At 42.6% G+C, this 17,214-nt stretch overlaps 1 protein-coding gene across 1 annotated transcript in view; it reads left to right on the forward strand.

Moving 5' to 3' along the window:
- Nucleotides 1-2,476: 2,476 nt before the first annotated feature.
- The window catches only part of faf1 (Fas (TNFRSF6) associated factor 1), a 184,488-nt gene continuing 169,750 nt past the window's right edge, over nt 2,477-17,214 (forward strand). The window contains exons 1-2 of the mRNA XM_084308912.1: nt 2,477-2,763; nt 4,204-4,272. Coding sequence (XP_084165038.1) covers nt 2,704-2,763; nt 4,204-4,272 — 129 coding nt within the window. The 5' untranslated portion in view covers nt 2,477-2,703. The remainder of the gene's footprint in view (nt 2,764-4,203; nt 4,273-17,214) is intronic.

A 17,214-nucleotide genomic window follows, 5' to 3' on the forward strand; every position in this document is an offset into this window, starting at 1 on the left:
GGGTAGTGGTTCAGAAAGCAGCTGAGGACAATCTGATTTTACATCAGATGGATGTGAAGACAGCCTATCTGCACGCACCCATAGATAGGGAGATATATATGGAACAACCTGAAGGTTACGAAAAGAAAGGGGAAAAGCTAGTGTGCAAGCTAGAAAAATCCATTTACGGCCTGAAACAGTCTGGGGGCGAAATTGGAACGAGATGCTTCACACATGTCTCATTGAGGATCACTTCCTACAGAATCCAGTAGACCCCTGTGTTTACTCAAGTGAGTCAAAGGAGTCAGGAAAAGTGATCATTGTCATTTGGGTGGATGATTTGATCATCGCAGCAGACAACACTAGAAACCTAGATCAGGTGAAAGGTATGCTCTCCACCAGATTCAAAATGAAAGACCTTGGCAGGTTAAAGCATTTCCTAGGCATGGACATTGAACAGTCGGCCAATTGTGTAACAGTATCCCAGAAGAGATATGTGGAAAAGACCCTGAAACGTTTTGACATGCAGGAATGTAGAACAAGGGAAACACCATGTGATCAAAAACTGGATTACCAGGAGGATGCTCAGAAACTGACAGATGTAAAAATGTACAGGGAAGCCGTGGGTAATCTCATCTATTTAACAACATGTACCCGCCCTGACCTATGTTTTGTAGTGAGTAAGTTGTCACAGCATTTTGCTGATCCCACAGAGGAACACTGGATTACGGTAAAACATGTTTTTCGTTATCTCAAAGGTACAGCAGATAAACAGCTTTGTTTCAGAAAGAGCAGCGAGGGCTTAGGGCTTAAAGCCTGCCCTACAGTGATGCAGACTGGGCTGCTGACATCACAGATAGAAGGAGTACCACAGGATACTGTGTTAGTTTGAACACAAACAGCTCACTGGTTTCATGGAAAACAAAGAAGCAGCCCACAGTGGCACTGTCAACTTGTGAAGCCGAATACATGGCTCTGGCCATGACAATACAGGAGTGTATTTATCTAGAACAACTGCTCGGCGGAATGGATACCTATGTATATAAGAAGACTGTTGTTTATGAGGACAACCAGGGAACCATTGCCATTGCAAGAAACCCTGTGTGTCGACAGAGGTGTAAGCATGTGGATATAAAGTACCATTTCATCAGATCTGTCATCAGAGAAGAAAGGATGACACCGGTTTATTGTCCAACAGACGACATGGTAGCAGACGCTATGACGAAGCCGGCTTCCAAATTGAAACTGAGGAGATTTGCAGAGGTCATGTTTGGTGTGTAAATATTGACTGCCATACTCTTTTTGATGTTCTAAACTGTGTTATTTTCTTTGTAAATTGTTTTGAAGAGGTCATACAGTGTGCTAAGCAACCCTAAGTGGGAGTGTTGAATTTAGAGGGTGTATGTAGGGTTGTAACTAACTGTAACTGTACTATTATACTGCTTCCTTTGACTGCATATATATCTGTGTCCACTGGAGGGCGCTATAGGCGGAGCTTCTACTGTTTCCACCAGGTTGGGAGTATATAAGCTTTTGTTTCCTCCCCCTCTACCTTCTTACCACATCTGCCTCTCACAGAGAGGAGTTCTCATGCGCTGTGCTGCTATGAATCACTGTGAAATGAATAAACAAGCCATAGGCTAAAGATGGAATTCATGCCTCCTATATATATATTATTGTCGCCCCATAGCCAATTCTACCAACAAGCTCAACAAATCATGTTAAACCCAGATTCTGCTCAAACAAGGGACTAAACACGTTTCGCAATTATGCCACATAAATGTGGAACGCCCTACCCAAAGCTGTAAAGGAATGTGAATCCCTACCCACATTCAAAACCGCTCTTAGAGCACCTACGGGAGGCTGCAATTCGAAACTGGCCACCGTAAATGTCCAAACCCCCCACCCCCTCCTAATAGACAGTCTCCTCCCCACCGCATGTATATATTCTCTCCCCGCCGTATATGTATATTTCTCTCCCACCCACCCACCCCCTCCTAATGTACCCCTCCCCATCATATGTATATACTCTGTCAGGATCTATGAGTACTGTATATTTGAATACCGTATATGTCACAAATGTATCAGTACTAAATACCTATAATGTCCCTATGCCATAAATGTCATGTATGTTGAGTATGTCTTAAATGTCAATATGAAATGAAAATGGGGGACCCTGATGTAAACAAGACAAACGTTTTTCTCTGGTCTGCATCCCCTTAACAATTGTGTGTATTGAGCCGTACTGTATTGTACCCATTCTGCAATCTGTTAAATAAAGTTTTCATTCATTCATTAGCTAGCTAGCAGGCTGTTAGAGGCAGAACTAGGCGTAACGCGATTGGCGCTGAGAGAAACGTCAGTGGCCAATCAGATCGCGGAACCCGAACGCGGAACTGAAAGTGCGTTAGGGAAAATCTTTACGCCTCCTATCGTGTCGTCGCTTCTGAACACACACATCCAGCCGCTTTACGTTTGCCGTAAAGCAATGGGATAACCGAAAATAATGAAAAAAGTGAATACTGTAGTTTACACAAATTGTGATTTCTTGAAACCGTAGGGCCAGACAAAGCGCAAGATTGGCATCTCACTACGCTCTCACAACAAGTCGCCACGTCTGAGTAAAGTGTTTCCTTTATATCCATCAGTCACCCTCTGTGTGACAGTGAGGCGAGACAGCGACCAGCCAGAGAGAAGAATAGCGTTTAGCCAGTCATTGCCACCATGGCCTCCGAAAGCGGCGATAGCAACATGGATAGAGAAATGATTTTGGCTGACTTTCAGGTGGGTTATTATCTCTGTGTCCCCAATGATCAAGTGACGGCAAATGTAGTTTGCTAGTCTATATGGTATTTCATTTTGACGAGCTTCACAATAACACTCATCATCAGCTGAGCTGACAGGCGCCGTAAACAGAGGAGTTCAGCTGAGCTCTGCTGTCTGTGGCTAGCAGACTAGCTAGAGACTAGCTGTTAGCTGTTAGCTAACAGATACATCTAACCCCGTAGCCGAATGATAGCCCCATAGCCAGTGGCATCAATGAGAAATGTTGATCCTTGACAAATAGCTCAATAATGGTTGATCCACATACGCTAGCTGGTGACCCACTCCCAGAGTTATTAAAACGAGCTGCGGCGCTAACTGACGACTTGTTCACTCAAGTGCGTCAAGCTGTTATTATGACAAGTCACTTAGCATGTTTGTTAGCTAACGAGCTAGTAGTAACAGGGACTGGTTAATCTATAGCTGTGTGATTGAAGCTTAGTTGTGGAAAACAGGCATTAGAGCCCACTTGGAAAATAGCTTAGATTTAGGCCTCCCGTAGCTGGCTAACCATTTCAGCCAGGTAATAAATATGACAGATTATGCGCCAGCCCGACTGTGTCTGTAGCAAGCTAAACAAGCTAGCTAATTGGCTATCTAGTCAACGTTCGCTGTGTTGCTATTGTTAGGTTACTAACGTAAGTATGCAGCCATGAGCTGTTTGGTAAAATAGTCATGGATGCTAAGAGTTAGGTAGGTAGGACACCACGCAAGCTGCCACTTGTTTCTATTTCTTTAATAACAAGGGAACCTTCACGGAGCACAGTATATTAATGTTCTGTTTATGCCACGTGACTAAATGAAAACAATGATGATGACATGGTGAATGATCATACTAGTCAATGTCCTACAGTTTTCTGTGGAGATTCTCAGGTCAAGAAGAAACGAAGAAAAAAAAAGTATAATTCATATCCAAGTCAAATAATCGATTATCAACAATCAGAAACGTGGTATTTAGATGTGTAATGTGTATAGGATGATCAAACTAAGCCACCAATTCTGACCTTGTCATATTGATCGTTGCCTTAGCTTTATTCAGTTGTTGTAGACGTAAGAATCGATTGTCATGTGGGCTCAAGCAAGTTGTACATTTTATTGACCCATTGGTTACTGTACTTACTTCCAACCTCTTCTAAATAATAACTGTTATTGTGCTCAGGTTATTCCATATGAAAATAAAACATCTAGGTAGTACATAAAAAAAAACAGACACAAAAATAAACATACACAAAAAAATCACCATGCAGAGTAAGATATAGTCTGCTGACAACAATCAACTTTCCTAACAAGTGAAGTCATATCTGCCACAACTGCTAAAAACAAGTCACTCAATCTCAATGTTATTGACTATTCCCCCCCCCCCCCCCCCCCCAATCTCTTTTTTTGTCCACATTCATGCAGGCTTGCACTGGAATTGACAACATTGCTGAGGCAATTACCCTGCTGGAGCTCAATAACTGGGACTTAGTGGTGAGTTCAAACTTCATTAGGTCCAAGTGTTGGGCAACCATCATGCAATGTGATAGGCAAGGTCTATCAAATCTCAATCATGTGTGCAAGTTTTAATGTTGCACTGGGAATAGGACATTATGAAAATTTCACATCACGATTATGGTGATGGTTTACCAAAATTATTATGTTTTTCGTTATTGCCATATTAAAATGCGCTGAAGATGTTAAAAAAATTACTAATACACATCAGAATAGTTTCACCACATTATATTGAAAGATGTAAAAAAAAAAAAAAAAAAAACATCAATAAACAACTTATAAATACTGTAACTGAGGGGTACAATTCCCTGACTGTATTGAGAGTATGGTATCATTAAACCACTACTTAGTTATGTACTTTAATTACTGGCCATACAGTACACGGTATATCTGGTGAACACCCACACAAGAATACGGCTTGACAAAGAAAGTTCTATTTAGAGGTATTTATTATTAGAGCAGCAACGATAGGTTACAAATTGAGAATTATGAATTGCGCTTATAAGGCGAAGAACACTTAAGTAGGTCAAGAGCGTAAGTCCATGAGCAATGCGCATAGTAAGATGGGTATAACTGACGCCACCTGTAGCATAAGAATTACATAAGGCACACTCGTAGTCAGCTGGAGATACTAAGGGGTTCCCTCCGGTTGTAAGCCAGCAGGGTAGAGGAATGTTCGGGAGCAAAAGTCTGGATCAACGAGGAATAACGAGGCTCCAGATACAGGAGCCAGTGCAGTAATCCTTTGGTCCGTAGACAAAGCAACAGCTATACTCCAGTATGCGCGACAGCATGGATGAAAGCTAGCCAGCCTCTGTGGTCCTAGAGGCGGGCTCGATGGTGCTCCTCACAGGGTAGATCCCACACAGCAGTGGGGTAGACGATTCTCTGCTCCAGCAGCCACAGTACCAAAGCAATATAATCCAGCCGGAAAAGGCTCTGCATTCGCCGGTGTAGGTTCTCCGGTGTACATATCCAACGGTTCTCGTCTAGGACTCCTCGGATGGCGGCACGAGTTTAGGCCGCCCAGCCTGGATAAGTGCACTAGCTAGAGTACGACGAACCGGTGGTAATGCTGGTCACTGTAGAACGGTAGCCGCACGATACACTATAAATAATAGACTATTACTTCACAATAGAATAAGTCGAACTCGACGATACAGCGTTAAACTCTGACACTTTAGCTATCTATTCGCACGCGGTTCTCAAGGCTCTATTTAGGGGCAAAGAGGCCCACTTCACAGCACGTTGTATCGTGGTGAAGGCTTCAACGTTTAGACTCAACTACTGCTGTATCCACCTGCGACGTATTTATACGTAAGGTGAATAATCTAGTGCCAACTTCAGTTCTGTCTCGTATTACTGCGCAAACCTGGACATGTTGAGACATGTCTTGGCGGTGGCTTTGAACTTGCCATTGGGGGTATGGCCGTTGGCGCCTAGGGGTCGCTGTCCAATAGGAGAACGAATATTATGGTCTGGCCTGTACCTAGGTAAAGGGATATTCCCTGTATATATACAAAGAATATACAAGGGATATCAGACGATATACAAATATTATACAATATATCAAGTAATAAATATATATATTCGGTTTAATCTGACCCTTTGTAACAAATACAATTATCAGCACTGTTTGCAATAACATTGATTAAAATACGAACATAACTATATGTAAACATGAAATGCAGGTGTTAATCTAAGAGTTTCAATACATAGAAAAAGTCTAATTTATTTTTATCTGTTTGATAAGGTACAAGCTAGGGCTGGGCTACGATAACGATAACTATCGCGATTAATTATTTCCTCGAAATAAACATGAAACGTGGTTGCAAAGTTTCGATATAGCGATTTTCCAAGTCCAAGCTTGGATATGAGCACACGCACTAACAACCAATCAGTGAAGGATATGGCCGACAGCGGAAGGAGACCTGCAGTGCACCTCTGGGTAGAGAGGTAGGACTCAAGTAGTAAACAAGGCTGCCTAGGATAATTAGCTTGCACAGCGCTATTTTATAGTTTACGTGCCGAGTGGGTGTGTGGCGTGAATTCTGAGGCCACGGTTATAGTAGTGTGGGGTATACGGTGGACGTTGTTGCAATGTATTGGGGCGGAACAGAGTATTTTAGGGTGATATTTAGTGCATTGGAAACGAGTCTGGCTAGGATAATTAGCTTGCACGGCGCTATTTTATAGTTTACGTGCCGAGTGGGTGTGTGGCGTGAATTCTGAGGCCACGGTTAGAGTAGTGTGGGGTATGCGGTGGACGTCGTTGCAATGTATTGGGGCGGAACGGAGTATTTTAGGGTCATATTTAGTATATCAAAAAGCAGGGTAGCCGGACCAGCACTCACAGGTTCAATGTTTTTTAATGGCAGCCTGAATAAAAGCAGACATGTTTCGGACAATGTCCTTCTTCAGTGATATGCACTAAATATCACCCTAAAATACTCTGTTCCGCCCCAATACATTGCAACGACGTCCACCGTATACAGAATTCTCAGAATTCACGCCACACACCCACTCGGCACGTAAACTATAAAATAGCGCCGTGCAAGCTAATTGTCCTTATAGAAGAAGGACATTGTCCGAAACATGTCTGCTTTTTATTCAGGCTGCCATTAAAAAACATTGAACCTGTGAGTGCTGGTCCGGCTACCCTGCTTTTTGATATATTGAACTTTATGGGATTACTAGGGATGGGTACCGAATTCGGTACTTTTGAGGTACCGAACCGAAACACGTCGGTATCGAAATCAAGTGAGAAACCAAAAAAAAAATAATTTTTTTCTTTTTTTTTTTTTTTTTTTTTTTTACCTTTTTTTTTTTTTTTAACTTTTTTCTTTTCATGTCAACGTTCACACGCACAATATATGCTTACCTAGGATTTGACTTGATTCAACAACAAAGCAGTCGGAGCAATGACAAGCCGAAAACTGTCGAAATTGTAGTTATTTGAAGTTTGGATTTTTTTTTACGACTGAGGTAGGTAAATTAAATTTCGACAGTTTTCGGCTTGTCATTGCTCCGACTGCTTTGTTGTTGAATCAAGTCAAATCCTAGGTAAGCATATATTGTGCGTGTGAACGTTGACATTTTTTTTTTTTTTTTTTTTTTTTTTTTTTTTTTTAAAGTACCGAAAAAAGGTACCGTTGGGTACCGGTATCGATTCACAGGTACCGGTACAGACCGGTTCAAATGTGAAAGGTACCCATCCCTAGGGATTACAGCACCCAGTGTGAGAACTTGTGAGCGCGGTCTAACTTGACTATAGGGTCATATTTAGTACATTGTCATGGGATACACCGCTTGCTCTGGCTAACTGCTAACGTGCGCGGACTGATGACGACATCAACTCGAGACATTCGCAGCAGCAAAACAAGTCTATTAATAGCCCGTCCATCGGCGCCGGGCATAAGAAGTTAATTAAACTTGACAGACATTATATCGACGATAATTATCGATATAGTTATATGAAAATAATTTTATAATTTTATCGCGATAACGTTTTTGGCCATATCGCCCAGCCCTAGTACAAGCCATGCTAAATGTTAAATTAGAAGAAAGAAATGTCATATTCTCTTAACACATTAACTGCCACGCTTATATCCATCAATGTTTGATCACTGCCACCAGTCTAAGTCTATGGAGGAGATGTTTACCTTCTTTGCAGGGCTATAACTTTTTAAATTGTATTGCTAAATTGACATTACTATGGCCCATTCAACATCGATTATCTATCGTTCAGGATGTAGGAACGTTTTACTTTTTCATTCACACATTCATACGAAAATACCGTCTAGAGTATAAATATGTTTTTATCGTTTTCTGCAGTAATTCCTAGAACGTGAGATATAGGTATAAATGCATATATTAGATTATCAAATGCCGTTTGATACGATCCACGCTATATTAAAAATTTCAACTGTACATGGTCCTAAACGTTATGGCTGATCATGCGCGGGTGAACGGGGGGGGGGGGGGGGGGGGGTCGTTTATAATTCCGTGATCGTCGTTAAATGCTTCATGTAGTATGGGTGATATATAGATCAGAGCAGTTTGCATTGATAATGATAAACAAAAACGCTGAAAGTCACGGCAGCCTCCTCTTACCGTTGGGCGATGATACTGGAGCAAACAGATCCCAGTTATTTGATGGGGATCGAGGCGATCCATTTCCGGTTTGTATAATACTAATTCACGCCCAAATCATGTGGGTTATTGAGTTATGACGGCGATCCATATCCACGGTGTGTGGCTAGAGTCCTGGGATGATATGCGAGTGGCCGGACGGATTTAGGAGACGCACCGATATGCAACCGCCATATCCGGTTTGGAAACTTGCCGATCATCCACCACCAGGTGGCAGTGTTGAAGCGTTGCAGAGTTGTGCTGAGTCCCACAGCATCAGACAAGGCTCCGTGAGTGAAATATGAATACCATGGCGAAAATATGAAATATGATCAAAATAACGCCGTGATCTGGCAGAATTCGCATGAACTTGAAAACCATTGTACGACGTGAATGGTGTTAATCTCAAAATGTAATCAAGAATTATGTAACTAAGATAGTACATGTTGATGTCTGAGCTATCACATGTGGTGGTGATGACATTTAAGTTAGATTTTTCTATCTTACTCAATTTGTCCATCTATTGGTCTGAGAGGGTTTGGCACAATAACTAGGAGTGAGCCAGAGAGATTAAAGCTAGAGTGTGCACTGTGCACACTCCCCATGATACCCATCTACACAATGCAGCCAAAGAGATTAAAGCTAGAGTGTGCACACTTTATTTACACAATGCAGCCAAAGAGATTTAAGCCAGAGTGTGCACACTCTCTATTTACACAATGCAGCCAAAGAGATTAAAGCCAGAGTGTGCACACTTTATTTACACAATGCAGCCAAAGAGATTAAAGCTAGAGTGTGCACTCTCTATTTACACAATGCAGCCAAAGAGATTAAATCTAGAGTGTGCACACTCCCCATCTATACAATGCAGCAAAAGATTAAAGCTAGGGTGTATTTACACAATGCAGCCAAAGAGATTAAAGCTAGGGTGTGCACACTCCCCATATACACAATGCAGCCAAAGAGATTAAAGCTAGGTTGTGTACACTCTCTATCTACACAATACAGACTCATCAGCTACACAGCTACTGCACAATTAGAGGCAAATTCAGAACACGGCATCTGTTTTTTACCCATCGTGATCGGTAGTCGGATGGGGATTGGTAGTGGAGAGAGTGATGGGGATCGGTAGTGGAGAGAGTGATGGGGATTGGTAGTGGGAAGAAAGAGGGATGGGATCGGTAGTGGAAAGAGAGTGATGGGATCGGTAGTGGAAAGAGAGAGTGATGGGGATCGGTAGTGGAGAGAAAGAGGAATGGGGATCGGTAGTGGGAAGAAAGAGGGATGGGATCGGTAGTGGAAAGAGTGATGGGGATCGGTAGTGGGAAGATAGAGCGATGGGATCGGTAGTGGAGAGTTAGGGCTAGTGTTGTAGCGGGGCGCGCGTGTCACGGATACATGGTCAACAGTGTCGTCATAGACACGTGCAGTAAGGCGGTTGTTAGTATCGGTGCATTTCTCTACACTGAGCTGTGGTGGAGAGGTTGAAAAAGAGAAAGATGGAGTTGTGCGGGCATGTTCTGAGAGGATCCAGCGGGGAGATGTTCAAGAAGGTGGTGATGGGAAAGGTGGATGGAAAGAGAGGAAGTGGAAGACCCAAGAAGAGGCTGGGTAGACGATGTCTGTGATTGGAGCGGAGTGAGAGGCGGAGTCACGGAGTTGGAGAGAAGAAGTGGGGACAGAATGGGTTGGAGAGTGATAGGCAACCTTTGGAACGAAGAAGCCACCTAATGATGATGATGAGCTGAAATGAAATGATTGCACATAAATTAGGTAAATAAATATTAACAATATTTATTTACAACACATAAATTAACTTATTTACAATTTTACATACAGTAGTGACAACACACATATGAACTATTTACAATACAGGGACAGTGTTTCCCACAGGATTTTATGAGACTGTGGTGGGTGAACCTTGGACCCTCTAAGGGGGTCTGCTCCCCCGGATTCTTTTTTTTGTGTATATTTTAAAGTTAAATGCATCAATCTGGTGCACTTTGAGAGCAAAATAAAGAGGCCAGATCTATGATGAACTTTGTGCTCAAAACACAAAATCGACTAAATTGCAGTGCTTCCCAATCCTCTCCTCGGAGCACCCCAGCCGTTCCATGTATTTGTTAAATTCCACCACCAGCACACCTGATTCAACTTAACAAGCCCTTTATTAGTTGAATCAGGTGTGCTGGTGGTGGAATTTAACAAATACATGGAACAGCTGGGGTGCCTCGAGGAGAGATTTGAGAACCACTGGACTAGAGCATACATTTGAGCCATCAAAGAAATGAAGCAAAAGTGGTTACCTGTGTTGAACTGGTTTATTTTTTAGAAAATATAAAAATATGCTGGATTACTATTACGACTACTACCACTGCCAATACTACTGATTAGGGGTGTAACGGTACGTGTATTCGTCCCGCGAATTTACGGTACGGCCGTCACGGTGCGGTACATGCAGCTAGAGCTGCCGCGGTATCGGTATTACCGCGGTATCGCTGTTACATCATGCCCACCGCAGAGTTGGGCTGAATACCGCATCACCGCTGTTTTTTATAATAATAATAAAGTACCCTGCTCTCGTTGGCTTGCGGCTCTGCAGATATACCCTACTTCTCTGTCGAGGTTCCAAGCGACCCTATTGGGTACCAGAAAAGTCACATGAAACACTGCAGACCACTGATTGGTCAGAAGAGATACGCGTCACACGTTGGAGCGTCTTGCAGTGCTTTTACTTCCTGAATGTCAGCCATTGATCAGAGCTCACAGTCACAACACGGCTAATACGTTAGCTCCCACCGGAGACCGGAGTGGATTACCGTCGCTCCTCAGGGAACGAGGCATAATGATTTTACGGCAACGAAATGTTATAATAAAAGCCCTTCGTTCTATACACTTGTCTGATTGAAAACTTTATTAACAGACCGCAGAATGGGTACAACTCGGCACGCTCTGAGCAAAGAAAGGAACTGAGATATGAATTGAGTAACGCTTGCCTTGCTATGGTCCGGTAAATACGCTGATGTTATTGAACGTGTAACTATATAACGTTAATGCCACAAAACATAAGTAGTAACGTTATAATAATAAGAAGAAGAAGAAAGGGTCGGGGGGGTAACCGGCGGGCACGCCGGTACCACCCCTGCCCGCAACACAGAGGGGAGACTTCGAATCCGTGTTTCACTTTTAATAACGAATGCGTGCTTGCCGAATCCCAAACAATATTCATGCTGCAAAGTCATCCTCTAAAGATAGACATTTAGACTAGAGGCAGGATATATGCTATAAAGAGTAGACTACAAAAAAAAATGCATTCAAACTTTTTTTTTTTTTTTGTGTGTGTGCGGTAATAACCGCAGCGGTAGGAAATATTTCGCAAATTTGTGCGGTAAGGAAAACATCAATACCGCGGCAGCTCTACATGCAGCCTACGACGAATACGCCTCAGCGCAAACACACCAGCACCAACACACACACACGCCGCGTGTCGCCAACACACACACACACGCCACGCGTCGCCAACACACACACGCACGCTTCGCCAACAAACGCCAACAACATTCTCCCCCACCGGACTCACGCTGATCAAATAAAAAAAATGTCATCTGTTCTCTAGTCTTCAGTCTCGGCTTCACGTGAAGTTAAATCCTCTCTAGAAGTGAAAGTGAAACTTACCAAGTCTATAAGATAGATAATCGATGTTGAATGGGCCATAGTAATGTCAATATAGCAATACAATTTTAAAAGTTATAGCCCTGCAAAGAAGGTAAACATCTCCATAGGCTTTCAACGGTGGCAGACTGGCTATATTGATGGATATAACCCATGGCGGACAATGTGTTAATAATAATAAATATTTGTTTTCTGTTGTACCGAACCGTGACCCCAATACCGAGGTACGTACCGAACCGTGGCTTCTGTGTACCGTTACACCCCTACTACTGATACATCCCTATTGGCAATGTATCAGTCTAGGTAATTAATGGAAACACTAAGGGAGGCACATACAACACTCATAACTATTTACAACCAGTGTCAGAGCGAGCACACTCAAGTTGTTCGGAAATTCTGAGTGCACACTGGACGCTCTGACCAAAGAGTCAGTTTATCAGAGCGGAGCAGATTTTCAGAGTGAATTTATTAACTCACCGTCCTTAACTAGGGCCCTATGAAATCCGTTTTATCTTTTCCTGTTTTCGGATATGAATTTTCTGTTTTCGGATTTCTCGGTTTTTAATTTTCCCGTTTTCGGATTTCTCTGATTTAATATTTTTTCCTTTGGATTTAACCAAAAAAATAATACAAAATTATTAACTTTAATAACAAACAGTGCCAGTGTAGTTCAATGTTCAGTGCCAGTTAGGTTATGAGGTTTCTTTTTTCAATTAAGTTCAGTTCAATGCAGTTCAACTGCAGTGCAGTGCAATAACTAAATAATAATTAAATAGTTAAATAATAATTTGTTTTAAAGAAATCAAGAAAAAAAACTGTAAAATGTAATTTATTTCAAAGAGATGTCCTTTAAAGGTTCATGCTTCTCCCCATCTCTGGCTGACATCACCATTGTGATACATGATGGTTAGGCCTTTGTGTTTTCCTCAGTGAGGGATTCTCTTTTGTCGGTCAGCAGCGTTTTGTACTTGCTGTACTTTCTGTATAATTATTTTGTAAGTTTAATATCAACATTATCTGGCCATCCTCAGTAAATACTATCAAACTTTCCAAAGACCAGAGTTGGGACGGGCACACACACACACACAGAAAGGGAGAATGGCTTATTATATGAGCTATCCAGTTCATATATCAACTTATATCAACTATCCAGTTCGTTTTTTTTTTTTTTTTATTATCTTTCTTCCCCTCCTTTTTCCCGATTTTTCTCCCATCCCACCCTTCCTGGTTGTTGCGTACTTTCCCCTACTGTTGGTCCGGGAGACCGGAGACTGTCGCATGCTTTCCTCCGACGCATGTGCAGCCTGGGGCAGGCCAACCTGGCCGCGCAGGTTCTCACCGGGGAGTGTGTAGCGTGTGGGAGGCCACACTATCTCTCCTAGTTCCAACCCTTGCTGAGCAGGCGCCCCGACCGAACTGTAGGGGTCGCTGTCCACAACGCCCAGGACCCACCCTTCAGCTTTCCCACCCCCTGATACAGCCAATTGTATCAGTGTGAGAGGCCAGCTGAGAGAGAGAGAGAGAGAGAGAGAGAGAGAGAGAGAGAGAGAGAGAGAGAGAGAGAGAGAGAGAGGAGAGAGAGAGAGAGAGAGAGAGAGAGAGAGAGAGAGAGAGAGAGAGAGAGAGAGAGAGAGAGAGAGAGAGGAGAGGAGAGAGAGAGAGAGAGAGAGAGAGAGAGAGAAGAGAGAGAGAGAGAGAGAGAGAGGAGAGAGAGAGAGAGAGAGAGAGAGAGAGAGAGAGAGAGAGAGAGAGAGAGAGAGAGAGAGAGAGAGAGAGAGAGAGAGAGAGAGAGAGAGAGGAGAGAGAGAGAGGGGAGAGGAGAGAGAGAGAGAGAGAGAGAGAGAGAGAGAGAGAGAGAGAGAGAGAGGGGGAGAGAGAGAGAGAGAGAGAGAGAGAGAGAGAGAGAGACACTTATGTATAATTTTAGCTGACCTCGCCAACGTTACTGTCAGATCATACGTCTGGTGGCCAAGAATGGACGATGATCTGGAGAGCAAGGTAAAAAATCATGCACACAGTGTCAGACTAATCAGAACAATCCACACCGCCCATGGGAGTGGCCAGACCGCCCCTGTCTAGGCTGCATGTAGACTTTGCAGGACCCTTTATGGGACAGATGTTTCTGATCATGGTAGACGCACACTCAAAATGGATAGAAGCTCATATGATGAACCAATATCACAGCCCCCACAACCATAGACTAACTCAGACAAGTGTTTGCAGTCCATGGGAGTGGCCAGACACCCTGGTCACTGATAATGGCCCAACATTCACCAGTGAGCTATTCAGTGAATTTATGCACCAGAATGGCATTAATCACATTAGGACGGCGCCGTTCCACCCCAGCCTCAAATGGTTTGGCTGAGCGGGCTGTTCAGACAGTGAAAGAGGGGTTTAAGAGGATGACAGGAGACTCTCTAAACACTAGACTTTCACGTTTCCTTCAGTACTATCAACAAGCAACAGTGGCTGCCTGGCGTTATTCTGAAACAGAGTGGCCAGTTTCATATGTCATTAAAATGACTGATGGACGTGTTTTCCGTAGACACCAGGACCATGTACGCCTACGCCACAACACAAGTTCAGAGACAGATCGCACCACGGTGGATACCCGTGTGGAACAGACTATTGGAGAATGTTGTTTGCCAGTGACTGTACCAGTGACGGACTCACCAGGAGAGGTGTCTGTCCCCAAGAGAAGTTTGTCACTCAGACCCCTCTCATGCTCTCAACTAGGGGTGGACGGTATAAACGGTATACGGTATAAACGGTATGAATTTGCTCTACGGTATGGATTTTGAGTATACCGTGTAACCGGTAGTGCAGCTCTAAAATAGCAATGACGTCATGTAACCACAGCGCGACTATTTAACTCGCATTTGCCCCTAAAAATAGATAGAATTAGTCATAGATAATAGATATGTGCGAACTGGAAAAAGTTATTTAGGAGGCTTCGCGCAGTGGGCGTGCCAGCCCCTACCGCACGCATGTAAACACGGGTCTAGTAGTCTAGTGGGACGGGACACGGGAGCTGTCGGCGTCTCCCTGAGCTAACGTTAGCTTAGCTACCGTTACAAAATGACCCAGTCAACTATTCACTTTTAGTTTAATACATGATGGGGCATTGTCTAACCGAACGGTATCTAGTCGGCCAGCTACCGATAGCTCCTGACATCAACAAACGCTCCACAAAGTCTAGTACTAGAGACGTGTATGCTACCTGTTAGCTCACGTTAACGCCAGTTAGTTCACCGTTCAAAACGAAATGTCCCATTGAACTAAATAATTCACTGAGGCGTTGTATTAACGTTATATATGCAGTAGCTACAGATAGCTCATGATATCAATGTCTTATAACACTGATTCGATGCGTATTCGAGCTGAGGGCTTGCTAACGTTATAATACCAATACAATAGGGTCCAGGTGCAGCGCCGGAGAATCCTGGCCGTAGCTCTGCTCGAGGCTACTAGAGTATAGGTCCAGGTGCAGCTCTGGAGAATACTGGCCGTAGCTGGAGGCTACTAGAGTACACACAGACAGTGGAGCTTGTTGCGTGGTGGCGATGTCTCGCAGATAATACCAGTACAAGTCTAATTATATAATATATATATTTTATAAAAAAATAAAAATAAAAAATTATATAAAATAAAATTTTTTTTTATCAAAAACGATGATACCGTGATATATACCGTTACCGTCTATGCTTCAAATTATACCGTGATATAAATTTTAGACCATACCGTCCACCCCTACTCTCAACACCAGAGCCACCCAAACCTCAGTCACCTGTGGTGTGTCCGAGGTCACCAGCAGTATTGCGCAGGTCACAGCGTGATCGCAAACCTCCAGACAGACTGAACATTTAACGAGACAGTTATGAGAGTAATGACGGTTGGTAATATGTTTTTCAAGTGCCTTATTTGGTAAGCTGTTTCTAAGTCATTTTTTGGTATATATATTTTTGGAAAGTGTACAAGCGTAAGACACTACTGTTATTATTTTTGTATTGCATGGACATTTGGTAATGTTGAAATTTAAAGGGGGAGGGGTGTTATAATGTCAGCCTTATATATACCTAGGATTAATATTGATGCAATAGCTATGTTTTCCCACTAGAGGGAGTTATCGCTCAAGGGATATTATTTTGTGGACTACAGAGGGACTACAGATATATACGTGAGGTATTTCCGTATCCGGTACCGGAGTTCTTACCTGTATAACTAACGTGCGCTGAGTGTAAGATGCACCTGTATTGTATAACCTTCCATGCTCCCGTTTGCAGTAAACTACCAAACCAAAGGGATCACAAGCGTGTCGTGTGGCTTATTTATTAATAGAGGTTACCACAGGAACCTTCCGATTACAGGACGACTGTTCTATCTCCCGAGCCCACTGTCACCCCCACATGGAAAACAAAGTGCACTGGAAGTGTGTAAACATGCCCTTGTGCTTCATTTTGATTGGTCTATAGCAGGGGTAGGCAACCCTAGGCACGCGTGCCTGCATAGGCACGCGTGCCTGCATAGGCACGCGGGGCATTTTCATAGGCACAGGGGGCAGTATTAAAAAAAATTTGATTTTTTTTTTTTTTCTTTTTTTGCTTTGAAATATTATAGTGAAATATTTTGCACTGTTGTCGCATTTATCTTGTTGAAATCCTCCCACAGGTTCTTTTTACTACCACATATTTAATTGAGACCTTTTATTTGTTTATTTCAATTTAGCTGGAAATACATTGCTACATCATTCAGTAACGTATAAGGCCAATTTGCAGAGCCTTATAACAAAAACATTATTACGGTCACCATTGTGACCAGTGGGATTAATCAACACATTTTATTATTTATTTTTCTATTTCATTGAACAATACATTGCACATGTTAAAAGCCATTTTCTTTACTCAAAATGTGAGTATTACCAAGACAACTTGTGTTCTTAAAACAATGACAATAAACAGTTTTATTAGGTTGAAATAATGTGGTTGTGTACTTATTTTTCTGTTAACTTATTATGGATTGAAAACTGAAAACCTTAATGCACAGTAACTGAACTCAATATTTTTAAGTTCTGGTAACTTATTATTATTATTTGTTTTACAGTGTAGTCTTGCGATCAAT

Source organism: Notolepis coatsorum (assembly GCF_963971535.1).
Source record: "Notolepis coatsorum genome assembly, chromosome: 2".
NCBI lineage: Eukaryota > Metazoa > Chordata > Actinopteri > Aulopiformes > Paralepididae > Notolepis > Notolepis coatsorum.